The sequence below is a fragment of the Corvus moneduloides genome, chromosome 1 (assembly GCF_009650955.1).
Source record: "Corvus moneduloides isolate bCorMon1 chromosome 1, bCorMon1.pri, whole genome shotgun sequence".
Classification (NCBI taxonomy): Eukaryota; Metazoa; Chordata; class Aves; order Passeriformes; family Corvidae; genus Corvus; species Corvus moneduloides.
In genome coordinates, this window is record NC_045476.1 from 64919704 (window position 1) to 64946736 (window position 27033).

The window sequence follows — 27033 nt, forward strand, 5'->3', positions numbered from 1 at the left end:
TCCCATGGCATCTTTGACCAGCAACAGCAGGCTGACATCCCCCAAAGGAGCAAGAAAGGCTACACTCCACTACTATTTCGAAAAGAGCAAAGTTTTAGGTGTCTGTGCTCTGGACTACTTCCAGCAGCATTTTAGACATATCAAGACAAAGAGATACTTCAGTCTTGAAAGGTCCAAAGCTACCACCAGTTCAGAGACAAATTTAAGAAAGGGAGCCACGATAAGAGAGCAGTACTTGCTCACTCCTTACACAGAGGGGAATTTGCTCACTTACATTAAACTGACCTGTGTCAAACGACCAGCTCCTGGAAATGACGTGTTTTCCAGTGCGCTGCCACATGCCTACTCCTGTGAAAACGACTGTGTTGTGGGAACAGCTGACTGAGATTTACCTCATCCTATATATAAAGTCATTCTGCAGGACAACTAAACCATCAAGTCTTGATATCAAAGAAGATACTTGTCTTAGGCAACTGATTAACATCCGCAAGTAACATCTAGAAGGCTAAAGGGGGCCTGGTGGGGCAATTTTGATTTGGATGTACACAGTCCAGGTAAGCATAACACACAACAGGTCAGATGACTCATCCCGAGTACCAGTCTCCCAAGAATGGAAGGGCACTGAGATAGCCCTGGGGAATTGCTACAGCCTATGATGCCATTGGAGGAGCTTCTGGACACTGCCTTGATAACATTATAGCCATTAGCATACAGGCAATAAGTTACTATGATTTCATGAATGCACCAGATACTCATACAGAAGTCTGAGGGTCAGGACAATACCTACTGCCAGAGCAATTGACTTCCACAGTAATCACAAACTCTCATTATGGTCCCAGTCCCTCTATTACTTCAAAACAGAGCGAGTCAAGGGAAGAACATTTAGGTTCTTCCATTTTGGCCCTAATATCAAGTCTCTTCATATACTGCAGTCGTGCACTGCAAGTTAGCTTTACAAAAAATATCTGGATGACAATACTCAACCTAATTATTAAGGAAAAAATAAAACAAATAAAAACCCTGTCAAAAAAAAAAACCCAAAAAAACCCCAAAAAGCCTGACAAACCAACCAAACAAAAGCAAAATAAATTAGAAAAAAAAACCCCACACCCACAAAACAGGAAGACCCCAGTGACTTTGCTGAGCCAAGGTAAGACACTGCCTGTCCCACTGGAGGAAGTTAATGCAGGATGAGCATTACAGTATTGTTACAAGTAGCCTGCCTCTCCATCTTACAGTGTTGTTACAAGTAGCCTGCCTCTCCATCTTCTGTCCTTTGGTTATTTTAGGAATGAACAATTTTATAAACACTAACTTTCTGATAAATAATTCTAGTCATGTTAATTCTTACCATGCAAGTATGTACTTTATTCAAAATATGAATAGCTTACAGATGGAATGATAATGAGAGCCAATTAACACATAAATAGGATTGCATCCAATATTCCTTCCCTGACAACAGAGCAGATGTCACAAGTTATTTGGGCAGAATAATTCCTTCATTCTTAGCTTCTCCGTATCAGTCACTTAAAAGACACATAAATGAGACTGGTCCACACTCTAAGAACAATCCCATAGTTGCTGATGGCTGTTCAAAGTCCTACCAATAAATGCCCCCTATCCTTTGCTACACTAGGGAAAGGGCACATCATTCCCTACTTGCTGAACCTGCTTGTTGAGCCTACGGGATGTCTATTAATGCTCTCTACCATTACCTGTCCATGGTGGACACAGCTTTATAAACAAATGTCATCTATTTATTCCACAATATGAAGGCAAAAAAACCCAAACCAACACAACAGAACACTTCCATGGAGCAAGACATTTTTTAACACTATTTATGTACAGAGGATGCACAACTATAGTATAGATGTGCACACAGATGGTGTAACTGTTGTTTTCTCATATACTGGAATAATAAGAAGAGTCTTTAACACTTAAAATTGTTTCACACAATCTTAGCATGACAAGCTAAAGAACAGAACACTTAGATCAAGGGATATTTTTTGTCTCAAATTAAATCTCTTTTCTACAGAACATCTGAAAAAGGGTTCTCATACTACAGTACTGAAAGCATCAGAAATTCAGATGCTCTCAAGGTCTGTAACACAATTCTAGTTTGTACTTTAAGTCATTAGGAGAAAACATGGAAGTGCTCGGCTTCAAGAAATATTCCAAAAACAGAACTCGACTTCTAATGACATTAATGAACTCCTGATTTAGAAGTGGTTCAGGGACTACTTAATTTTTCTTTGTGAATCTGAATGCCACATTGTAAATAAGCTAGTAACCACGCTCTTTCTTTGCTAAACATGAAAGTGGGAAGAGATGTAAAGGTTGCCAAGCTTCCAGGTCTAAGCTAACTTGTCAATCTCCTTCCAGATAGAAGTATTTCATCCCTAATTGGAAAGAGACACCGATATTTGACAGAGGCAAGTTTTGTCTGTTTCGTCTCTCCCACAGCTGCTACAGAGGGTGGAAGTCAATGCAGAAGAAAATCAGAGTGACTGCCCTGTACTGCAGCAAGTCATTCACTAGACTGAAAAAAAAAAGCCAGAAGAGAATCATATCCAAGACAGGGCATATATTCCCCTTTGCTCCTCTTTGCCCCCACATAACATCGGTTTTCTCTATCACTTACATTTTGCTGGGGTTTTTTTCTAAACACACATGACAAGAACAGGGCTACACCTAAGGAAAAGGATAGATTGGCACACTGAACAGATGTTACATGGTATACTTGTTCCAAATCCTTGTGCCTGTATTAACCCTAAGTGAATTAACTTAAGAAAGCTTAAATACAAGCTCACTAGTCATTCTGCAGCAAGTACTCAAATGTGCAATGAGACAGGGCTTGGTCCTGTCCTTGAAGAGTAAGGACTATAGGGACCAGCTTACCTTTAGGGGATATTTGGCACCTCTGGTAGGGTCATTCACAACCACTAAATAATTACATGACACAAAATCCTGATCAGGGGCTATTGACCACTGTAACTCAGGCATATCTTCCAACCTACTAAGTCCTTAAAACTCAAATAGTCAAAAACATTCCCTACAATCGTTATCTAAATTACCTTAACTCTCAACATCTGCTGGTGGTCCTCCTTAGAGATGAAACCCTGTGCAAGAAGAGTCACTGGACATGAATAGTCATGATTGCTTTTAACAGAGATCTTTACTTCATGATCTTTCACTTCAGGAAAAAAAAAATAGCTGAAAAGGCAAGCTTTAACACCGTCCTGGAAAGGTGTGCAAAACACAGAGAAGGAAAGGTACCAGGTCAGTCTCCTTTAGTTTACATGCCAGTTCTGAGAGCCAGAGAAAACCCAAACACCCAATCTACATTAGAAAAGACCATCCATTTGGAGTCAGATGACAGGGGTTTGAAAACAAGTTTAACACTTCCTCAAACCATTACCAAAAATTCAAAAGTAATACCTATTCATTATTTTTTATTTGGCAGAAGGTAATCCTTCTTCAGAAGGCAAATACTTTCATGGTAGAAAAAAACCCCAAACCCAAAAAACACGACTTATCTGTTCTCTGTCAGTGACCACAATAACTGAAAAAGCAATTAGTTTAACAGAAATCAGCCATCATTTCCCCCTTCCCTAACTTTCATCCCAAATTGAAGAAAGCCCCAAATCCCCATGCTAGATCAAGTCACACAACATGTACCAGGAGTATCTGCAGAGACCCCTCTGATGCAGTCTAACTAGGGTACCACAAGTCTATACCCCATGTAGGGAGCTCCCTGCCAAAGACATTTCAGATGCTTAATTGGCAACCTGGTATCAGGGAACATCTGGGGACCACAGTGTTCCACCTTGCGGTCCCTGGCCCTGCCTGAACAACAAATCCTAAAGAGTCTTTGTACAAGAAAAGCTTTTTTTTTAGGATTATCAATGTGCTTCAACATTATCCTTTCTCTATGCTGAAAGATCAAAGCTGGTTAATTAATTATGCGTCTAGTGCTGACAGAAGGCACCAAGTCTACTTAACAAAAGCAACAGTACTCTGTTGCTGCCCCATATACTCGACAGATCTAAGTATAGTTCTGAAAATTAATCTTTAATTAATGTGAGCTAAACACTACTTTGCCTCAAATAAATGCTCATCCAATAAAAATGCAGTGACTATTTAATGTGAGCTCACGTACATAGTCCTTACACCACCATCTTCCCAAAGTTCCATGCACCGCCCAGAAGCAGGAAAAGAGTAAGTACAGCATGAAGACTAAAGTACAGAACCTAGTTCTGCAAAACTGTACTTAAGACTTCATCCTTTATTGATGTGCTTGAAGACACCTTGATGTGCTCCTGACACTGCAGATAATGGCGCATTGGTAGGGAGCCATACCCTTCCCTGTGTTCATATCTCTCTTGTAAGAAGAGTTAGGTACATTTGCTTCTGGCTGCTATCAAGTTTAACAAAGTAAAGAGCTAAACCAGGATACAGTCAAGTTTTAAGTACATTGGTTGGTTGAAATTCTGCTTTTTTTCCCTCATTGCATCACGCATTTAGAAAAATTTCAGCCTGTGGCACACTACAGTCAGTCACAACTTTAACTCCCTGAGTATTGGCTGTGCCATACCATCATGTGCATTTTAGCAAGGCAAAGATACCTGACTTGCTCTTCGTTTATGTGTTCTCCAGAACTGTAACAGCATGTTGTTATTGGTATGCTGTATTTACTGTAAATTAACTACAGCAAATGTACCGTACCAACAGCAGCACCCTGCCATGGTTCAGGAAGCATGTGCAATTGTATAATACCCAAAGCATGATGTTGCTGTATCTGTGTATTACTGTCCTCTTCTCCTTCAGAGACCAGCCACGCGCAATTGCAGGCTGATGTCACCCTATCCCTTTCAAAAACCAGTGGGGATGCTACGTGGCTGGCGATTTTTGTTTCAGTAGCACGACGGAGAAGAGGGAAAGTCTCCCCATCAGTCAAGTGCTAGAATGCCAGCAGTACGACAGGGAACGCTGAGCCCCGGTGCGGGGCTCCCCTGGACACACGCACGGCTCCTTGCGGTGCTGCCGGCAGCCTGATGCGGGGCGTTTCGCTCAGCCCATGGATCTCTCACTAAGCCCCCCATGCCCAAAGGCCACCCCCGCACCGAAGAGTCCCGGGCGGCCGCACCATCGCAGCAGGGCCGGGGCAGCGGCCGGAGCGGGGCGGGGCGGCCCGGACACCCCGCGCCCAGGGCCGGCCCTGCTCGCCCGGGACAAATAAGGAAGTTTCCGCGCTTTCCCCGCCCGCCGCCGCCGGTACCTACAGAGGCCGGGCACGTCCAGCATGCTGGAGATGCCGCGGTCGCACATGTCCACCTCGGGCTGGTTCTTCTCCCTGCTCTCCTCCACGATCTTCTTCAGGGACTTGGACATGGTCTAGGCGGGGCAGAAATGGAAGCCGTGAGCCGGGCGGCGGGGGAAACCCGCCGGGGGCTCCAACCGGAACAGCGCCGGGACAGCCCCGTCTCCGAGGGGTCCGAGGGCAGCGAATCCCCCTGTCCGGCGCCGCCGAGGGGCCCCGCCCCGTCCCGTCCCGCCCCGCCCTGTCCGCCGCGCCCGCCCCAGGCCGGCGGAGCACTGCCCGGGATGCCGGCGGCTCTCCCGGCCCGGGCGGAGGACAGGCCCGGCCTGGCCCTGCCCCGAGGGCACTCACCGCACGGCGCTCCGGTGGGAAGCGGCGGGACGGCGGGCGGATCCCACGGCGGGACAGCGGGCGGGTCCCGGCGGAACCCCGCCCCGCCCCGCCCCGCCCCGCCCCGCCCCGCCCCGCCCCGCCCCGCTCGCCCCCGCGCGCAGGCGCAGCGCAGCCCCGCCCGCACTGACCGGCGGGGGCGGCAGCAGCGCCTGGCGGAGCCGGCGCGGCCCGGAGGGGTCGGGCCGGGACGCTCGGAGCGCTCCGGGTTTGGAAAGGCTGCTGGAGACAAAACACATGATCGCCAAAATAATCCACAGCAAAAAAACCCGGTGCATTTAACCAGCGGTTTCCTTTTCTTCAGGTGCCTTCATGGATTTTCTAGTCGGCTCTAGTAGCAATACCGGTCACAAGACTGGGTCCGTGTTCTGAGCACTTGTAACTGGCCTCGACAGACCTTGGCGTTGGAGTTACAGCCTTACTGCCCAGAATCTAGTTAAGCATGTAACCTCTTCCGTAGAAGTTAAGAAGCTCCTACTTACTGTCATTCAACAGATGCAGAAGTTCAGAGCAATTAATGACTAAATCTATAAAATTACCTAAAGCCAGCTACCCATTGAGAACCACAGCTTTGAATTTTGCATATGCACCCCATGGTGTTACTTAGTAGCCTAAAAATGGTATCCGCAGAAACCAAGATGATGAACATTTGCCTAAGCCAGCAAATAAAAAATTTTCTGGAGGCGCGCCTTCAACTTTTCCTTTTTTTTGGAATGTAAGGATTTAATATCAGACTGCAGAATTGTAGCATGTTTATTCCTAATTGGAGTTTCCTACCTTGAGACCTTCCTGAAGTTACTGTCTGCTTTCAGGTCTTTCTTACAACTGGAAGAACTTCCTTGTAGCTGGATTTCTCAGCAGAACCTACTGTCACTCAGATACACAGGACAGTGATGTACAGTTCTTTTTTTGTCTGCAGAAACATGAATCTGGATCCCTTTCCTATCTAAGAAAATGCCCTGACTGCCACCAGTCAGTTGTCCCAAAGACCTGAGTGCTAACATGTCTGCTGCTCTTTTTTCATGGCAAATGATCACAGGTGTCATTTGGTAGCAAAGGCCCCTGCAGATTAATTGTCTGTAAGTGTGGTCCTGCTTCCTTATTCCAATTAACAGCACACGTGACTCTAACAAGACACCCAAAAAACAGTCTTCATGGCTAATGCGAAGCTCACCTCTCTTCTCTCTGCCCCATTTACGCAGTGATCAATACATTGCATGTAGCCTAGATATTCACATTCTACCCCTACCATAGAAGTATTTAGTTACTCCCCACTTAATAAACATATTTTCATTACTCCCTTTCATCAGGATTGTGGGGTTTTTCAGCCATGTAGGTAATTTCATTATCCTGTTGTTGTGTAAAGAATTCATCTATTATTCACACCTTTTATGTGACCTTCTCTGGGTCCTGCTTGAGCAAACCTTTTGTCTGAGCATGAATTCGTACCCCAGTCAGGTCTGCATTGAATTTGGCAAAGGGGAGTTGCTGTCAAGCCTTCCTTTTAGAGTTTCACAGTGCCTCCTGGACACTGAGTACCAATTGTCTGAGAAGATGTGGGAAGGAAGCTACGCAAGCCACACTGTCCAAAGGTTCTTGATCATGAAAACTGATTTTTCGGATTGTCCCTTCAGCAGTCATGGAGAGTCATTTCTTGCAGAGGGTCTGTGTCACTGCAGTCACCCAGTCTCCCTCCTCTTATCCCCCCATCTCTTCCCAGTACATGCAGTCATTCCAAAACCCCTTTGGCCCCAGATATTCCTAGCTCCCTCTATACCCCCAGCTGGAGACTGGTCAGCCTGTGCCTAGGGACCAGCCAGTAGAGCCCTCCCCACATGTACAGTGCTTGAGCTCACAGTAGAAGCTTTTTCTATTTAGGTCTTGCTGTATCTTATAGCTACTGATTTTTTGCTTATGAAACAACTATAAAATATCTTTGCTATCTGTCAGATCTGTTCTAAATCCGTCACTTGGCTTAAATGTTTGTAGAGCAGATGCCTGAGTTCTTTGCAGAGACTGGCATATGCCTTCTGTCCTTAGGACTGCAGGCTAAAGTAGGTGACTATAGGTCGATGGATGGCCATGATTGTGTGGCAGAGCTGCAGTTTTCCCTGTGCTGGTCAGAGGAGGGAGAAGTTGCCCCTGCAGTGGTGCTCCAGCCTGCTCCGCCTAGGCAGTGACAGCTGGACCTGCCTCCTGCTGGCTCCTCTCACTGCGCTGGGGATCAGCAAGGGGAGGAGCAGCTCTGATGGCTCCATTGCTTTCGCTGTCCTAGGTACTTCTATTCACCAAGGAAATTTTGTTTTACATTATTATTCTATTTCTATCCCTGCTTTCCCCCTCCAAGAAAAGCTGTGATAATGGGCAACATTAATGCAGGAATAGCGTGTCATCAAAACCATACAACAGCAACACGCCCCTGCAAAACCAGTTGTGTAGTGCTGGGCACTGCTACTACAAAGGTATCCATCAACATTACACTCACTAAATGTGATAACTGGCAATATTTATTTTTCCAATCATTTCCTTATATAAGCAAACTCGTAGAAGTTGGCCTCTGGTTTTATTATCATTTAATAAACGTTTTATGCATTTATTTGTTAATAAACCTGTATTGTTGCAGTTGTTTTGTATTAGGAACAATATAGTCAATCCCATGAATTTTTGTTGCATTTCATTTTAATTAGGACTGAAAAATAATCCTCCAGTTTTAGTTTGGCAGTTGACAAAAAATAATTACTCCAAATTTGTTAATTCTGGTGCCTAGGACACGTATCCTGTGTTATTATCGGGAACTGAGACACCTCCTCCTTTGCTTAATGAACCAATTGAAAACTGTTTTTCAGTCAAAATTGCTTTGTAAATTTAACTAAAATTAGCTAATGTTTTAAATTGACCAGCATCATGATTTCTGGCATTTAGCTGTGTATCTTCTGTCTCCTTTACTTCAAGTAACTATAACCCTAAGAATATCTCATTGTGGTATTATTTCTCATTTCCAAAGAACAGTCTTGCTACATGGGAAAAGCAATTAAAAACGTTGTTACAGACATTTTAGTGCTTATTCTTCAAATCCTGATCTTTGGAGGGCTTACCATTTATATATAACTGCCTCATAAAATTACTTTTCTATAAGAATAAACATCTATAGTAACAAGCAGAAGAAGATTTACATGTAACATAAAACCATGCAGGCTCTAGAAAGTGAAAACCTGCACATTCATTATCCGTGCTTTGCAATTGACAGAGGGAGGCTGTAGCCATGCAGTTATTGCAATACAGACATGCAGCATTCACAACAATGACATTATAAAATAGCAGTGTACACAGACGTAAAAGCAGTGTTGTGAGATGAAGCTATATTTCTTATTAAACACAGATTTTTTTTCTTTGGAATTGTACACTGCAAAAAGCACATAGAAGTTCCATGGAATAATTCTTTCCAGATCATTTGTTCTGCTTATTTGTGTGTGCTGTGGGTTCCTTTTAAAGCAAGTATTTTAAATTACTTCTTACCTTCCAAGACAGAAACATGGCTTAATAGCAGCTCTCTTCTTTAAGGACCTCCACTTTAATACTTCTCTAGTTGGTATTTTTGTTGTCGCTCCTCATATAAATTAGAGGACAGCAGTAGGTTACTTTGTTTCTTTATTCCTTTGTTCCTTTTTTTTTTAAAGAATGGGTTTGATAATTTACTCTAATTTTAGACTTCGACTATTTTTGGTGAGAGTCAGTTTGGCTAGATCAATTGAACCTTGTACCAGTAGCTTCATTCAACAGTCTTCATGAGCACAAATTCTCTGCTGGACCTCTTTTTTTCTCTAAATAACCTCATGCATTTTACTCATTTGTCAATAAAATTATGCATAGGTACTGAGTACTTCCAACATTTAAAAATGTGCCAAGCATTAGTTAGTTATTGTTGGATTTAAAAAAAAACCTTAAAAATTTCTCTTCCTCCCATTCATAGTGCTCTTTAGTCTTTTCTTCTGCAGAATTCCAATGATTTTTTAAATTTGATGATACGACAGAAGATCTTGCCAGCAGCAAGTATTTATTGTATAAAAAAATGTCCAAAAGCATTTAATTGCTTTGAGGTGAAACACGCTTTTTCTCTTCATGAAATCAGTCTTTTTGAAGTATAGATTTCAGCAAACTCACCAATTTAACAGAGTTCCCCATGAGATCCTAAGGGCAGAGGTTGTGTTACCAGAATGGCCTCAGGCATGTGAAGGTGCCCAGAGCACATCTCCATAGCAGTCCCTAAGTCAGCAGACCAGCCTCAGTGCGGTGAGCTCAGGGACTGCCGTGTCCTCAGGCAGCTTGGTGTCCTTAAACTGTGTGAGGTGGAGCTGACACCAGCCTTGAAGAGCCACTAATGAACTTCATTCATTAAAACCACATGCAGGTTTCTGTTTGCCATTTTATGCTCTGTCACACCTGCAAAAAGGCCGAGGTTTAACCTGAGAACGCATTTCTGACAGGGCTGATCCACTTTTAGCAGGAGCAATGAACGTACCACAGAACACTGCCTGCAGTGGCAGGGAGCTGTTTGGGGGGACATATCCTTCCCTTTCACATGTGGCTTCCAGCTGAGCTGTGCTCCGGGCTGGTGAAATGCAGAAAATGACAACATTCTTGCCAAGCTGATTCATGCCCAAAATCTGATGCTTCCACGTCCAGCCACCCAGCAGCAAGTGACAGCATCCAGAACTTGAGGGGATTCTCTGCCAACTGCAGATTTGGTGCACCAACTGCACCAAATCCATGGTGAGTCATAGGAAGGTCAGAGTCACAATGGACGTTCATAAAGCCTGTGATGCCGCGTTCCACAGGGGACCAATACAGTCCTCCTTATCTCTGCAGGCAAACCACTCAATCCATGCTTGATTGTACCTGGAGTTCCTTACACATTGCTGTCTGTAGAATTTATTTTGTGGCTTTATGTCCAGACAGTTCAGATGTTTCTTTATTGCTTGCTGTCACCTGTAGGGAGTTTTAATAAACCATATGGACAAAGATTGCATCATCCTTTGACTGCAAATACCACATCAGTTTGAGTGGACCTGTACATAGACTCAGTTTTTCTTAATCCTTGGACAATTATAAAATGCTGGCTTACATCTCATTCTGTTGGCCAGTGGGACTTCACAGGTTTCTCTTTTTCTAACTTACCACCAGAGGATTTTCAGTTGTATTTTATAGTTTGTCCTTTTTGTCTGCTTTGTTTTTTCTACATTTTATCTTAATCAGAGTATCTGCTTGCTCAGCTGTAATAAAGTTTTGTATGTTTGTGGAATGATGGCTTTTTCGGCATTCACTGGGAAATCTTCAAAGTGTTCCTAGATTTTGTTAAAACTGCCACTTACACTTTAATATAATTTCACAATTATTACTGGAATGATCAAATTAAGGAATTGTTTTCACTGTGAGTGACTCCTTGTAATAGTTGTGAAGGAAGAATTCTCATAAGGCCATGTTCCTTTGCTGCTGTCCAAATTTCTCTTGTCTGTCCATTACAGTTGACATTCAGGAAATGAATTGGTCATTTGTTCTGGATTGTGACAAAAAATGTTTCATGGTGGGAATCAGTGTCCTCTGTATACCCTGTCAACAACATCTTTTATGTATGATGTATGTTAGCCTGGGGAAGGGAAAAACTAATTGTAGTCAAAGGTCAATTGATATTTTTATGTCTGCCCTATTCCAAAGTTATATCTGTTTCATAAATGTCTAGGTAGTTGCCTACAATTTGACTAGAAGAGTGACATAGTTACTAAAAGTCTCAAAAGTATTTTATATTCAGTCATAAAATAGACTTTGAAGCTTGAAAATGTAATTCAACAAGTATAACTACAGGTATCTGAATATATTGAACATAGGGCTCTGATCCTGACATTACTTCTTAATGTGGTTAAGATTTAGAACCATATCATGTCCTTGCTTTGTTAAACTTCAGTGAATGCTCAAGTACTGATTCAGCTGGGTTCTTATACCCAATGCACAGTATTACTGAAAGTTCTTCAGCACAGTTATCTGTTTAAGTGGTTGTAGGACAGGGACCATTTTTTAGCAAATTCTGATTTGATCTAATTTGAATAAAACTTAAGCTGATATTTTCAGAGATGCTTGGGACAAAACCACGTAACTCTAGAGAACTAATTAAAGACGACTTCATGTCTTCTGTCCTCTTATTAACTTAATGTGTAAGTTTTATCCTGGGTAATTCACTTTTTATAGCATTAATTGTGAAACTTTGAAATTATGTAGAAGAATATAAATAATATGTTGCAAAAGCTCTTTTTCCCAGTTGGGTAGGTAATAGTTTATTTTCAGTACAATGGGAGACCAAGGGGTTTTTTGACAGAATTCCAAATTCATAATAGCTACATTTACAGTAACTTTTAAAAGACCTTCTTTCAGCTGCAATTATCATCACTGGACTTCAAACCTCCTTTATGATCTAGAGTCTCTTCAGTATAGCATGGAATGGTAATATATTTCTCATAAACAGTGTTTTAGCTCGTCCAGCTTAACTGGAATCCTGATGGTAAAGTCACATATTCAGCATGAAATTTTATATAGACTTGATGAGATGTAGCAGTAAATGGAGCAATGTTTGTGTCCTAAAATGAAAGACAAGAAAAATGAAAAGCTTTATAGAACATCAAGATCCTTTGAAAGAGACAGAGAGTTAAAACTGAGGCACAAATTGGACCATAGATTGACAGTGATCTCAGGTCTGTTCTAGTTACTGCTGCTGCATTTCTCCCTCAGGCTATTGCAAATATTTAAATCACAAATACAACGAAGTACGGAGCAAACTTGTTTGATGCCTCCCACTAGATGTCACTGTATGGTCTGAGTTGGAAGGCTTCTAAGGTGCCACGCCTGCCTTATGCCTCGCTTCCACTCATCTATGTGGAACTCCTGCCAGAATTAGGGAAATGGTCTTGTACACGAAACAGTAAAAATTCCTTCTAACCACTTCTGGGGTCACAGAGGGAAGGCAATACGTACCGTGCCACAGTAGGGCCCGGCAGGGGGATGGCTGGCATCTGGCCCATTGTAGAGGATCAGATAGTTGCTGCTGCAATCCCCTGGGTCATCGATGCTGATGAAATCAAAGTTCACTGTGACAATTCGTCCCTGGGGCGCAGTAATGGCCCACTCACAGTCAGTGTTGCTGTGGTAAGTTGCTGGGTACCGGGGACTGGCAAATGAGCCAGTGGTGCCATATAATGTTCCGCCGCATCCTGGAAGCAGACACTGTTAGTTGGCCTAGAAGGCTTAGTTTCACAGGGTAATACATGATGTAGTGCATTAGTACAGTATTAGTAGTAGTGCTGAAAAACAGAGAGACTGAGCTGTGACAACTAATGTGGCTAAGAACACTAATAAGTAAGAGATAAAACTGAGGCTCTAGAATATGCAATGTACATTAGACCATCACTGAATATTAAAAACCACACCCCCTCCCCCCCAAATTCTTTGAAACAGGAACTGATATTTTAAGTCTGTGCCTTAATCAGTTCAGTTCCCAGCTACTCAACTGGAGATGAATTCACTGTGACTGTTTTTAGGCATGAAAAGTAGTGAATCCTCATCGGATAGAAAAATATAGAGAACAGCTCAGAGAAATTAGTCATATTAAGTAAATCAAAGTCCATTTCTATCAAAATTCAATCTTCAACAGTGGGCAGAAGCAGATGACCTGGGGAAAATGCAAGTTTATAGAGCAAAAATGTGCAGGTCATGCCCCAGATTAACCTCAGTCTCTGAGAATTTTCAGCTTACTGCTCCTGGAGATGGCATCTTTCTACTTAATAATGTTTATCAGATGTCTTCCATGAACTTGTGTGTGTAGCCCTTGAATCCATGTAAATTTGTAGCATGGTGTGGGAAGGAGCGCCACAATTTAACTGCATATTGTATCAAGAACTGGTTTGTTTAGTTTGTTTCGAACCTATGAGCTCCTGGCTTTATATGATGGCTGCTAGTTCTTCTATGGGAAAAGTCAGTGAACAGGTGATCACTATTTATGATCCAATATCACTCGATTTTATAGACTTCAGTAGTTTCTTAACCAGATTAAAAAGTCTCAGCATACCTCATACAGAAGCCTTTTTAATCTTGAGCCCTTTATTAATCCTGATTTTTTATAAGGGGAAGAGACCAGAACTGTGCACGATTCAATTTGTGTGTGTACTATGGATTTATACAGTGGCTGTCTATTTCTTCTCTGTTCCTTTCCCAATAATTTCTATCACTATGCCAGTCTATCTGACGCTTAGTGAACTTTTGTTTTCATGAAACTATTTTACCCCAAAGATCTTCTTGTTGAGTACTTAAAGTCAACTCAGTGCCCATATTTTTGCAAGTAAAGTTAGGATTGTCTTTTTTTTGACCACATTCTTTGTTGACACTTTCCTACACTGAGCTTTATCTGCCTTTCCATCACTGGGTCACTAAGTACTGTATGGTTATTCTGCAGTGCTTCTTATCTGGCCACGAGCTTTTCTACCTCCAGTAACTCCATGTCATGAAGAAACTATTACCCAGCTGTTCACTGCCATTTCATAAGCCATTCATGAATGTGTCCATGACATAGTCACTACACAGCATTATAGGTAGTTTGTTTTCTTGGGGCAACTTCCTGTCCTCTTCAGGCTTAGCTGTGCCTAGCTTCTAGGGCATATCACAACTGGACTATCAGAGCAAGGTGAGTCACCACCACCACCACCACTCTGTAGATCCCAAGGTAGATGTTCCTGATATTTTCCAGCCCCTCAGTGAAAGAAGGAGGTCTTCATCTTAAGTGGATTGTATCATCTGAGGTTTCTAAAGTCTATATTAGGGAGACGGAATTGCTTCCATCTCATGAAATGAATCTTGCCCCACTGGTCTTGAGAAGCAACTACATCTCTCCAGTGACTGAGTAGGGTGGACTGTGGGCGCTAGGGAAGGTCTAAAGTAGTGATGAGGCAGGGTCCAAAAAGAGTTGAATTCCACATTGCTGCATTTTCCTTCTATGTAGCATTATTTTGTAGCTACAGCCTTACCACTTGATGATGAAGTCCAAGTAATTTCATATCCATCATGAGCCCCTGAAAAATCGCTCTTGAAACGAAGGTAGACAACATGGTTTTGGGGGAAGATGGGACTGGGCACAGTGTTTCCACAGAACCTGCCAAGTAGGGGTGATTGCACATCACTCCCATTTCTGACCTTCAGGAGACACAAAAAATACTGTCAACATTAACTTCCTATGCCAGTTATACACCAGCACAATTCTTCACAGTTACAAACACAGCACAAACTAAGTAGTGACTTGCATGCATACTATAGCTGTCATTTTAATACTGTTTTTTTTCCTACCACATATTCTTATGTAGAAGGAAAAAGAGACCATTAACTGGTCTGAGTTTTGTAAGTAATTGCACAGAACAAGTATCATCAGAAACAGGCAGCTAAGTGTTATAATGTGGTGTATCTCCTGACTGAAAAAAATTAACTAGTAGCTAAGATGTCCTTATGCAATTCAAGCCCATGTTTTGCTTTTCATAAGAAATGTTAATATTCCAGAGGAAAAGATTGATTCTTCACCCTGCAGACTACTCTTTTCCCCAGTCACATTAAGACACAGATCATATTACATAGCTCAGATTTAATCTGATTTTTTTTCTGTTCTCCAATAATGCTGGTACTTAGATCCATTTCTTGAGACAGTAAAGAGGATATGAAAGGAGAGCTAAATAATGATTTTGCCACAGACGTCTGGGTTTTGCTATCTGACCAGTGAACAGGGAAACCTGCAAGAGTGAGGATTGTGTAGGAGGAAGATACCCTTTTCATTGACACGAAGTACTTTTGCAAGTATCTTACAGTTGTCACTAGAGCTTGTTGGTTTCAGGTTTGTTTTTGTTTTTTTTTTTTTAATTGCTTTTTTAGGAAAAAATCTTTCTAGAGAAAAATATCAACCAGGTGGAATCTACTGCTGTAACAAACCCACTCAGATTTATGGCTTTCTGTTCATGCATAGATGTTAATATCAAACACAAGCTATTCCAGACGACTTTGTTAACTGGGTAACCTCAACAAGAGCTAGGTAAAGATGAGTTAGCTGATAATGAAACTATTTATTCACTGGGTTTGTACTTACTAGGGTGTATTGTTTAACCTCTTACTATAACATCTAAGTATTTTTCACCATAAAATTGTAGCAATAAATTAGTTCCTAATTCAGTCAGTTGAACTCAGACTTGATCCAAACTTATTAATATCCTTTGAATTCAGTAGATTTTTACACAGGCTCACAAAATATGTATACTTGCAAGATACCTCTAGGAAATCACGTGAACACTGGATGCTGTCTTCCAAACTGAAATAATGGAAAAAGAGAGATATTGTGTGATTTGGGGGAGCTCGAAGAATGATAGAACAATCCATATTATTGGGGTGAGGACCAGGCCAGCCAGGGCTCTTCAGGTAACCAAATGTCTGATTGTACTCTCTGCTGCAACCTTGAGACAGAAAACCAGAAACATATAAGGATTTCAGATCTCTGTATTGCTTTTCAATGTATGAAATAAACAAAGAGAATAGTAGATAGATTTTTTTGGGGCATTTCTTCAGGCTTACCTGTAGCTTGATAGGAAAATCGGACTCCATTGTTAATCATATATTCATCTGACTTGAAAGTCACAATGGCAGTGCGATCGTAAGAATAAAATTCAGGGACTGGAAACGTTTCAGTGCCACAGAATCTATGGGCTGACCCTTGACTCTGCTGAAATTTAATACATCACACGTTACTTAATGATATAATTCAGTTTTATATTTACTTAAGGTAAATAAATCTCTCAACACTTTATATACCAGTTATAAAATTGCATTTTAAAGTTCTCATGGAAATCACTTAATAATATCTCAACATTTCGTGTGGAATTAGTATTAGAAACAAATATAATATAACAGGTATTCTCATGCCAAAATGAGAAATGATGAAAGAAGGTTTAGAATAGTGTAATATGAGGGACATAAATAGTTGGGGTTTTTTTGTGGTGTTTTTAAAAACACTCTTTCTGGCATGAATATTCATTTTTATTATGGTTCTTGGATGAGAGGAAGCACAAAACTTGCTGTGGGACAGTATTTTCTGGGTGTTAAGTTTGGCAGCACTGTTACTTGGTGCAACTGTGAAAAACGGTGTAACACTTGCCCAGTTCTAACTCCATGTGTGCAGAGAGTGCCTCTGTGAGGTCTGTGTACAGTTACCCTACCTTAAGTGGGGCACGGTGAGTAATGCTTTGGATGTGCCCCTCACAAAGAATCATCAATGAATATATTACCAAACAGTAGATTTCTTCTCTCTTTCCAAACAGTAAAGGGAGCTGAATGGGAATGGGGAATAGTATCCCCTGTAAATTTCTTACTGTTGGTGAATCCTGGAGTTCTAGGTAGTTCTGAGAGCAGTCCTGGCTGGAATGGAGGTGGAAGGCCTCTACCACCACCCTGACTTGCTGTTGTGGAGGGGCGTCAATGACCCAAGTGCAGAGAGTAAATGGTGGATATTCATTTGGAAAATTAGGAGATGTTGTAGTCAGGGATGTAGAAGTTGCATTATAGATTCCTCCACACAGGCCTGTGTAAAACAGTAGCAAATGCATCGTAGAGTGAAAACTGGGGAAACTATTTTTTGAGAAAAACTCAAATGGAGTTGAGTTTTGGATGGTATACTTTTGTATTTACCTTTGAGTCTCTGGAAGGAAAACAAAAAGCAAAATACATGCTAATGGTGTCACCAATTTATATGCATACATATATATATGTATACTTACGATCCACTGTGGTGTAGGTGGCATTGAAACCCGCCCTTTCCACAGAATTGTCTGTGTGAAATTTCACCGTCAAGGAATTATGGGTAGAAAGAAAAGGAGCTGGCACTGTAGATCCACAGAATGTTCCAACTAAATTGGCATTTTCATTATCTCCATCGTAAAGCTGAAAGAAGCAAAATATATAACTAATAGTTTAGGCACAACAAACAAATAAAGGAAAATAAAATTCTCTGACCCCTCCTTACATTACAATTTCGTTTACTTGAAAGCCCAGTATGTGCTCTTGTGCTTTAATAGGATGTTCTTGATGACCATAATTATTCACTGCCATATTAACTAATTCTGTTGGACAGGGTAAATCTCATTATGGAACATTCTGGTGCTGTCTCAGCAAATCTATCAAAAAATGATTACATTTTAATTTGGCATTCTCATTTCTTTATTATATGTAAACTCAAAGTGCTTTTCAGTGAGAAGATTGATTTTATTCATCAAAATGTAGAATGAATTAATTGCTTCATTGAGTATCTCAAATGTTCAACAGGATCTATAACATTCCTTGATGGAGTTTGTTTAGCAGGATTCTGCTATTTGATGTTTTGTATGCTCATCTCCAAGAAAATAGCTTCTACAGGTGAGCACTGAGCACCAAGACTTTTGATGAAAAAAAGATATGAAAAATTTTATTAATTTAAGTCCTTTCAAGCAATTGTGTATGATAATGAATCTGCAAGTTTACTCTGAAGTTTTGCTTTACATGTGTTTGGGTTTTGTTTCGTTTCTATTCTGTGAAATAAATACTCATTAAATGAGCAGTCTGAGACCAGAAGTGTGTGTAATGTTAAAACTCTTACTGGTTTCCAAAAAGACAGGATGACATCTGGAGTTGTAATCTAACCCAATGAAAATATTTAATTATGTTAAGCAATTTAATTTCTTCTTAAGATCATTTTCTGTTAGTTAAATTAGCCTCATGGAGAACATAATGGATTGTATCTCACTGATACTTTCTTGTTAAAATACGCAGCTCTCTTACTTTGACATAATCATATCGGCAAATCTGAGCAGACTGTGCTTCAAGCTCAAATGAAGTGAAGGTGAGGTTGATCAGTTTGTTTACAGGTGCAGTTATGATCCATACACAGTCCAAATTTTTCTCATATCTTCTGGTCACATTGGAAACTGGAGGGCCAAAGGTAGAAGCTGAAGTTGACAAGTAACCACCACAGCCATTCTGAGGTCCTGTTGAAGAAGCAGAAGCTTTTTAACAGCAATTCCTGACATTTATTTAATCTTCAACTCCTTAATGTTAAGCCAGCAGCTTTTTATCTGTGCTACAGTATTTTACTGTCCTGTCTTGCAAGGACTATCTGAGTGATTAAAAGACTTTCAACACAAAGAGAGACATGAATCACAATTAGATTTCATAGAGTGATTTAAGAAAGTCTCTTGACTTCTGTTGAATATAAAAACAGTATTTACTTTGAAAATGTAGCGATAGAAATTTTTAACAGGAACTGTGAGAAGACAGAGGGCAGCAATGAAACAGAAAAGCATTGGTCTGAAGACCTTTGAACGGGATTCTTGCTGGCCGCTGAGAATATTTAGTCAGTAGGGGGCACTGAGCTGTTGGCTTTGAAAATGTGATATAAAATCAAGTTGCTTGTTTTGGCAATAAAACCGCATCCTAGGGGGATTGAATTTGGCAGCCTGACACCGTATTCACGAATCTAGCTAAAAGGGACTTACTTCTGGAAGCGTTTTGCTTGGTGGGAACTTACAGCCCCTCTGAAATGCAGGCTGCTTTTAATTTGGTTCCCACAGACAGGGCTAAGTCCTTGACTTATTTACTGTGAAAATTTGAACCCTATAAAGTCAGTCACATTGAAAGAAATTACCTTTGGGGAAAAGCAGTTATTTGTCGCATTGAATTACAAACAAGCAAAAAACACAGATTATCACAAGCTTTTTTTTTTTTTTTTTTTTTTTAAATAGTTTGATTTCCAGAGGTTGGACTGGGTTAGTAAATGTGCTCATCAATTCATTTATTTCCTTCCCCAGTCTCTATGAGGTCTCCTGGCCACTTACTTAACTCAGGAATTTAAATAAAATCTTGTTTATACTCTTGCTTTGGGGTCTGAGGAAAGAGTTTTTGTAAACTGCACAGAGCAGAGGAGTAACTGCAAGCAGCCTTTTTCTTCTGCAGCAAATCCATTTATGAGCATTCAATAACAAATGAAGCTACAGCTGTGGCTAAGCAACACAAGCAGGGTTTCAGAATTTCATCTGCATGTGTAAAATATGCCTGTCTGGCACACTCAGTGACTTAACCTTGACACGCTGATACATTTCCAGACATATAAAACTGTACCTTACTTGAGCTACAGTGTTACAAAAGATCGTTCTGGTGAGAAATCAGCATCCAAGATCAGGATTGCATCAGTAACCCGGGGTTTGCGAGACTGTTGTGGTTAAAGCAGAGTGACTAAGGCTGAAAGTCATCCTGCTCTACCAACCAAAGCCAGAAAACCCCACCCTGTAAAGCAGTTTGCTTAAACCCAAAATCCTAGTAACATTAGATTTCAGCTTTTGCTATAGCTAAAAATGAACAGAAGAAACCTATTACAAAGTGAAAAAGTCAGGAATTAATAGTCCAGTTTTGTGGGCATTTAATGAAGTCAGAAATTTGGAAAAGTGTTAGCATTCATACCAGTGTCACTGCAGAAGGCAAGAACAGCAGGGGAAATGTGAGCAATAAATCACATTCTCACAAATAGTCTAGGAAGGAGGAAAATGTCAGACAGGAGGGTGCCTGGGCCCTAAGAGTGCAGTTTCACCCTTCTGTGTGATTTATTCCATTCCCCTGAAACAATCTTACTGGGGCTGTTTCCTGCCAGCATTTTTGGACAATGTCTGCTAAAGATAACATTAAGCATATAAACGCCATAGATCATAGTCTGACCATCCAGCCCTGCAATATTGAGTCTGGACTGATATATGGGTCAGACTCTAACAAAGCTCCCCTTCCTCTTTTTCAAAGGTAGAATTGCAGACATGCCAGTCAGACCATGGCAACACGAGTCAGGGAATTGCCACAGAGCCATGTGACAAGAAGGCTCTCAGTGCTGCAGGATCATCCTTTTTTTTTTTAATATTATATGTCTGGACTTTGCAGTGGTGAAATTCACTGCTAACTGTGCAGCTATGAACACAGCTCTAATGACAAAGAATTCATATGTGGGTAGGCTCTGTGTGTACAGCATATGAAAAGGACCTGACAGAGTGAGAAGCAGGCCAAATCCTCCTTATCAGAAGAGTAATTCCAACTAATATAGTATAGCCAGCAATATCATCTAAGGGGACATAAATAACTGAAAGTGTGATTTATAGTTAATAAACATGATGTTTCACAATGCCTGGCCTGCTCAGCTGGGGTAGAGTCAGATGCTTACAGGACAGTACATTATAAATAACAGCTAGATTGGAAGCTGACCAGATATCAAGTAGTCCTGCATCAAGCCACATAAAGAGCAGTCCTAGTTGAAAAATCCATCTCTCTTGGTGCTTTTCAGTACTGATCAATGTCACATCTGATTGCAGGCACTAGAAGTTACACAATAGTGAAACTGTGTAGATGAAGGTAACACCCACAAGTAAATGAAGAACCAACTGCTTAACAGGAGGGAACTAAGAGAAACGCTATCTCACTGCATTTTAGCCAAGACAAAACACATTGCTTTAAAAATCAGCATCACTTCTGAGCAGAAGGCCAAAGAGTAGCCATCCAGCCTCCATATGATTTATAATGGAAAGATATTCATCACTGCCTAACACAGCCAGAAACAAATGTAGCTAAAATCTAGGCAAAATCTGGGGCTGAGAAGTCTGTTAATTTGTAGAATAGACTCTTTTATATTAAAAGCTAAACTTGATTAGGATAGTGAGAAACGTACCTCATAGAACAATTTGTATGTTAGCAGATGGACCAACTACATGGCTGACTGTCTTGTTTTAGTCTTTGCTTTCTTATTTGAAATAAAAATCATAAGGTCATCATAAATCAGATGGCAATTTTGTTCTCATAAACAGCTTGCCAGAGAACACAAATTGTCAGAACTAGGGCACACGCTGTCATCTGTAATTGCTTTTGGTGGGAAGCATTAATGAAACTAAAAGGCTCAAGGACCATTCAGAAAAGAAGGAATTGAAGGTTCCCTATGGCAAATAAAAATCATTACAGCAGAGACCAAGAAAATGTTTCTCTGTTAAGAGTTATCCCCTCTAGATATGGAATAAAGATGAAGATAAATCTTTGAAGCTTCCTGCCTTTGAAGTACAGCCACGGTTCATTTATACAGGTATGGGTGCAATGAAAGGGTAACCTACTGAATCTATCAGAATCAACTAAACCACTGACATTTCAAAAGACAACAAAGCAGTTTTGCTGTCTTTCCCTTCTTTTACAAATGAGCACCCTATACAGCTACTAGAAGGCTGCAAAGTTAAAGAAATGGTCTCGTTCTGCTCGATAGTAATGAAAATTCCCTCCAAGACTTCTGACTCTCTTTTGGTTTCACTTAGAAGCATCCCTCTAGACTTCTCTCTGATCTGAACTAAAGATGGGTATACGCAAAAATTAGTGCAGTTAAGACTAATTCTTCTTTCTTGATGGGTCTTATTTCCAGTGCATGGGAGTGGCTGGACTTACTGTGGCTAATAATTACCTCATACCTTATCTGGATCATGGCTTCAAGCAGTAAGGCTCAGAAGGACAGGGTGGAGTGGGGAATTGTATTCTGCTTTGTCTTGTGGCTGATACTGAAGGTTGGTAAACCTTCTGAAGCTGATCTGTTCCTGTGTTTGGCAATCACTGCACCAACATTGTGATTTTGTGTGGCTGCAGGCCCTATCCACAGAGCCTGCAACATTTCAGGAGACCTCTGAAAGCACAAGGCCCTTTAGAGTCCTTAGACTAGCTGTTATGAAGAAATGTTTTTTGACTGGTTTGATGGCCTGGCAATGGCAGGCAGTGACATTTAGGACTGTAAAGCCCCAGTATCCTGCTTTAGCTGGATTTCACAAATGCAGTCAGAGGGAATTTGTATCCTTAAGGTTTTTTGGACTGATACCAAGAATAACGGTCCAGACATGCTCTGTCCTAAGCCTGCAAAACTGTGATCTATGTCCTATCCATCTCCTTGATCCTTGTCTGGGAGACCAAAGGCTGATGTGCAGTTTTGCCTAATTCCAATATTTAGTAATACTGAAGTAGTGTTCATATTTGGCACCACAGCTGCTTAAGCCTTTGCAGATCCCTCTTGTGATGTGAATGAGAAAGGTCTCCTCACGTCTTTTTTGTATGCACCAGAGGACAGATTTTCAGCTGAAGAAGTCATTGACTTCAGTCAAGCTAAGACAATTCATGCCAGCAGAGTTCACCCACAGTTTTTTGAAGTTCCATTAATCTGAATATCCCATCAACTTTTAACCACTTAGTCACTACAAAGATATGTAATTACTGTGTCAGAAAGTAAGTTTTCACCTCAATTTTTCAGATCAGACAGAAATTTCTCATTTGAATGTCTGCCTTTCTTCTTATCTGTCCAATTTGAGCATGCAAGTCCTTTCTACTTATTTTGCTTTGGAAGAAGAAATCCTTCACTGGAGTTATTCAAGCACTGTTTGGATGCAATCCTACGCAATGTTGTCTAGGATGACCCTGCCTGAGCAGGGAGGTTGGAGCAGATGACCCACTGTGGTCCTTTCCAACATCACCCATTCTGTCACCCTGTGATCAATTAACTGACATTTCTGAGAGGCATTCGTAGACAATCCCTTAGCTCAACAGTTGTATTCTTTTCAAAGACACCAAAGAGATGTATTCCAACACCACAAATGCTTTCTAAATTTAGTGAGATTTCAAGCTGAGGGATATTTTTATATTTGAGCCCCAAAATACATTTAGAAACAGTCTGGGAGTTGTGACTTATGATCATATAATCTGATCCTGTCACAGATGTTCTTATTTCCATAGACTATAATAAGATCAAGAAAAGATATTATTAGCCACAATTTATTCACTTATTTTAATACGTAAAGCTAATCATAAGTTATCCATGACAGTATAATGAAATGTCTAATACTAATGGGTAATATATTTGGCAAAAATTGTGTGAACTGAAAGCCCAAAGAAATTTCTGCCAGAAGACTTGTTACATTTAGACAATTTACTTCTCAGCTAGACCCTCTGCAGCACCAGGTTCCAAGTTCAGGTTGGGCACCCTGAGATACACCCCTGGAAACCGGTGCTAATGAAGTGTGAAATCTCTGCAAGTCACTGTTGCTTTTCCAAAGACATGAGAAAACACAACAGCATTCACATGCCACAGTCAAGGACACATGCTTCTAAGATTTTTTTGTGGGAGGAAGAAAAATTTTCAGGATTCAGCTGTGCTGAGTCCCATTACAGGCCATAACTGCTGTTATCAATGCAGGTGCCTGGTGCCACCTACAGCAGGTACCAACATTAATTACATAAACCAGTGCAGTGAACTACTTCTGGTAGTATGAGAATTTAGATATGACACACAAAAGGACACCCACCCCTGGCCTGTGCAACAGAATATCCAAAACTATATTTTACACCTTATATTGCTCATTTGGAATTGTGGGGGGCTTTTTCAGCAAGTCTGAACAAGCCCAAAAGAATCTGCAGCAACTGTGCATGCTGAACAATGCTGAAAATGTACACTTAGAAACCGAACATAGAGTAAGCCATAGTTTCAGTCTGCAGGACAGAACACGAACTAGAACTAAATGAGGCAATTTTTTTTGTTGATACAATAAAATAGCATAAAATGCTGTGAAAATTCCACTGGATCAAATTTTTAAAATGTAAACTGTAATTTCATTAGGAGAGAGAGTAAACCTGTTAGTGACAGGCATTTAGTATTCAATTCCACACAGGAAATAAGTAATTCAATACACAGCAAACAGAATAAGAGAAGGCAGATACCTCTGGGTGATTTATCAGGTAAATTACAGATCATCTTATCAAGAAGAAAAGCATGTAGATTATAATCTATTTCTATTAGATGCAAACTAGATTATTTATGGAAATTAGCTATTAATGCATTTTTCTGGTATATAAGGGAAGATTAATTTTTCCAGCTATTTTTCTTCTAAACTATACTTGCTTATGATTATTTTTCTTATGTAAAATGATCACTATTCATTTAATAGAAATGATGATTTGTGTAAGAAGAATGGAGAGGTCCTTGAGGGAAAAGCTGAGCAAACTAAGGACAATGTAGAGGATGGGGTGTTTCAGGAATTAACATTCCAACAGCCTAATGGTTGCCAAAGGTTTACGAGACATTTCTTCTGCCCTAGAGCCAACAACACTGGTATTCTCATTGTGGCTGCCCTATTCTTCTTGCCTGTCTATATCTGTTGGGTTTTCTTTGTTTAGTGTTTAAATCATAATTTTTTTGGTGACTTTAGATAGTTGCTTTATTCTGCCTGTGCAGTGCCTTTTGCAGGGGAATCATGGCCCATGAGCTCAAAAGCCCCAAAATAATGCAAACTAGGGACCACAGTGGTATTCATCCAGTACACAATGCTCATCTTTCACAGCATATAAACTTGAATTTCTCCTGCATGCTAACAAAAGATAGTATAAAAAAGGGAGAGGAAAAGGCTGGTCACAGCTTGAAGTCAAGCAGAATTTAGGGCAGTTGAGAAAAGGCAGGTAATCTTCCTCCCTTCCTCTATCCCACCTTCTCCACTGTCCCAACTGTTGCAGTTTTACCTGTATTGTGTGAATAAAGCTCAGGAAGAGCCTTCTGACTCAACCCACTTATCTAACCATGTGCAACACTTTGCTGCTTGTAAATTCATGTGAATTCCTTAGAAAGCCTCAGTGAGCAGACCTGAATTGCAGAAGACCCCTTGATCGTTCTCTGATGGTTTAGAATGTGAAGTATTTTTCTTTGCTGAGACAATGGAGCTATGTGCACAAGCAGAGAGCTTTCAAGGAGAAATGATTTCCTGTTAATAAAGTCACAGCTACATCTCCCAACAGACATTGCTGACTCTTTAAAACAAGAAATAAAATCCAAATCTTTATGTCTTCTTAGCTTTTGTATCATAAGTCTCAGAAGGATCACAAATTGAGGTTAAGAGGGTCATGCCATGGAAATGTGTAGAAGCCCCATTTATCACCAAAGTCCTATCTGTGCTATTACATCAGGGATGGCAGAGGTATGTGCAGGCTCTGTCCCTGCCAGCCAGGGTCAGCTGAAAAACTCAGGTCTTCCCTTAGAGCTCGAGAGATAATCAGGAGATCTTTGGCCAAGTCACAAGCTCAGTACACGCAGATCTCATTCTTTGAAGAAAGATCGTAGCTTTCCTTCCTTTACAGGGACATCTCATGTAACCAAATGCCTTAAGCTGATATTGATTTCTCTCTTCTTATCCTTTTATTGATTGTCTAGAGGAGCACATGCTGGCTGTGGAAAAGGGGTATAATTCTCATTTTATGGACTGAAAACAAAGGCAGAAAAAAGGTCAGTGATAACTAAGGTAAGAGGAGTCTGTCTTTCCACAGATCTAACACTTGGAGTGGGCTGGGATCTTCCAGTCAGCCCAGCTCACCAGCTCTGCCTGAGAGTACACCCAAGTATTCAAAAAATGAGGCTGATAAGTGCTCAAACTTAGCAGCAGAAGTAGTGAAAAGATAAACCCTCTGAACCACATCACACCGTGATGATGAGGCTGTATGTTCTACTGCCTCAAACACACTCAAACAGCGGGTTATGACAAAGAATGCTGCCTGTGAAATTTGCACTTTTTATTGCACAGTGTATGGAGTAGCATGGGGAAAGAAAAGATATTTGACAAGAAAGGTGAGACATTGCTGAACAGTCAAATTAACACTATTTCATACTTTCTTTTAGTCTCTTTTTTCTGTCTAGTAGGGGACTTTGAATATTCTATTGGGGGCAGGATCGGTGATGGAAACAAATTGTTTTAATAAAAACAGGGAAGGTTTTCTACAAAAATTTCAGGGTTTAACTCTTTGTGTGCCTGGATAACCCTAGATTTTGGCAGTATTCCTAAAAGAAGCCTCATCAGGAAAGAAATTGGAAGAGCTTGTGGGGAAAGGATACAGTTTAGTTTGCTACAAACAGAAACAATGTACTGTTTCTGTTTGCTTCTTTCCAATATGCATATATCAGGGTCACTCACAACATGAAACAGAGAGCAATAATTACGTTATCCAGTTGTGTTTCCCTGGGGCAAATAGAGAATAATGCGCTCCTTGTCATCCAACAGAGAATGAGGCCTCTTGTTCCTCTACAGATATCATCTTCCTTATTCAAGAGATTTATCATTATTAATTGTCATCTGATTGCATTTGTACTTTCACAAAACCACATGGGTTTTATCTTTTAACAGACATGAGGGAGCTTCTCTAAAGCA

At 40.7% G+C, this 27033-nt stretch overlaps 2 protein-coding genes across 3 annotated transcripts in view; both read right to left on the reverse strand.

Annotated features, from left to right (window-relative positions):
* Positions 1-5753, reverse strand: part of RSU1 (Ras suppressor protein 1) — a 103725-nt gene extending 97972 nt beyond the window's left edge. For both annotated transcript variants that reach the window (XM_032113372.1, XM_032113383.1), the window contains exons 1-2: positions 5672-5753; positions 5283-5394 (exon numbers count right to left, since the gene is read on the reverse strand). In XM_032113372.1, coding sequence (XP_031969263.1) covers positions 5283-5391 — 109 coding nt within the window. In that variant the 5' untranslated portion in view covers positions 5392-5394; positions 5672-5753. The remainder of the gene's footprint in view (positions 1-5282; positions 5395-5671) is intronic.
* A 6274-nt stretch (positions 5754-12027) lies between these two features.
* The window catches only part of CUBN (cubilin), a 143648-nt gene continuing 128642 nt past the window's right edge, over positions 12028-27033 (reverse strand). The window contains exons 60-67 of the mRNA XM_032113394.1: positions 18587-18792; positions 17551-17713; positions 17146-17354; positions 16352-16499; positions 16052-16233; positions 14773-14938; positions 12731-12966; positions 12028-12336 (exon numbers count right to left, since the gene is read on the reverse strand). Coding sequence (XP_031969285.1) covers positions 12229-12336; positions 12731-12966; positions 14773-14938; positions 16052-16233; positions 16352-16499; positions 17146-17354; positions 17551-17713; positions 18587-18792 — 1418 coding nt within the window. The 3' untranslated portion in view covers positions 12028-12228. The remainder of the gene's footprint in view (positions 12337-12730; positions 12967-14772; positions 14939-16051; positions 16234-16351; positions 16500-17145; positions 17355-17550; positions 17714-18586; positions 18793-27033) is intronic.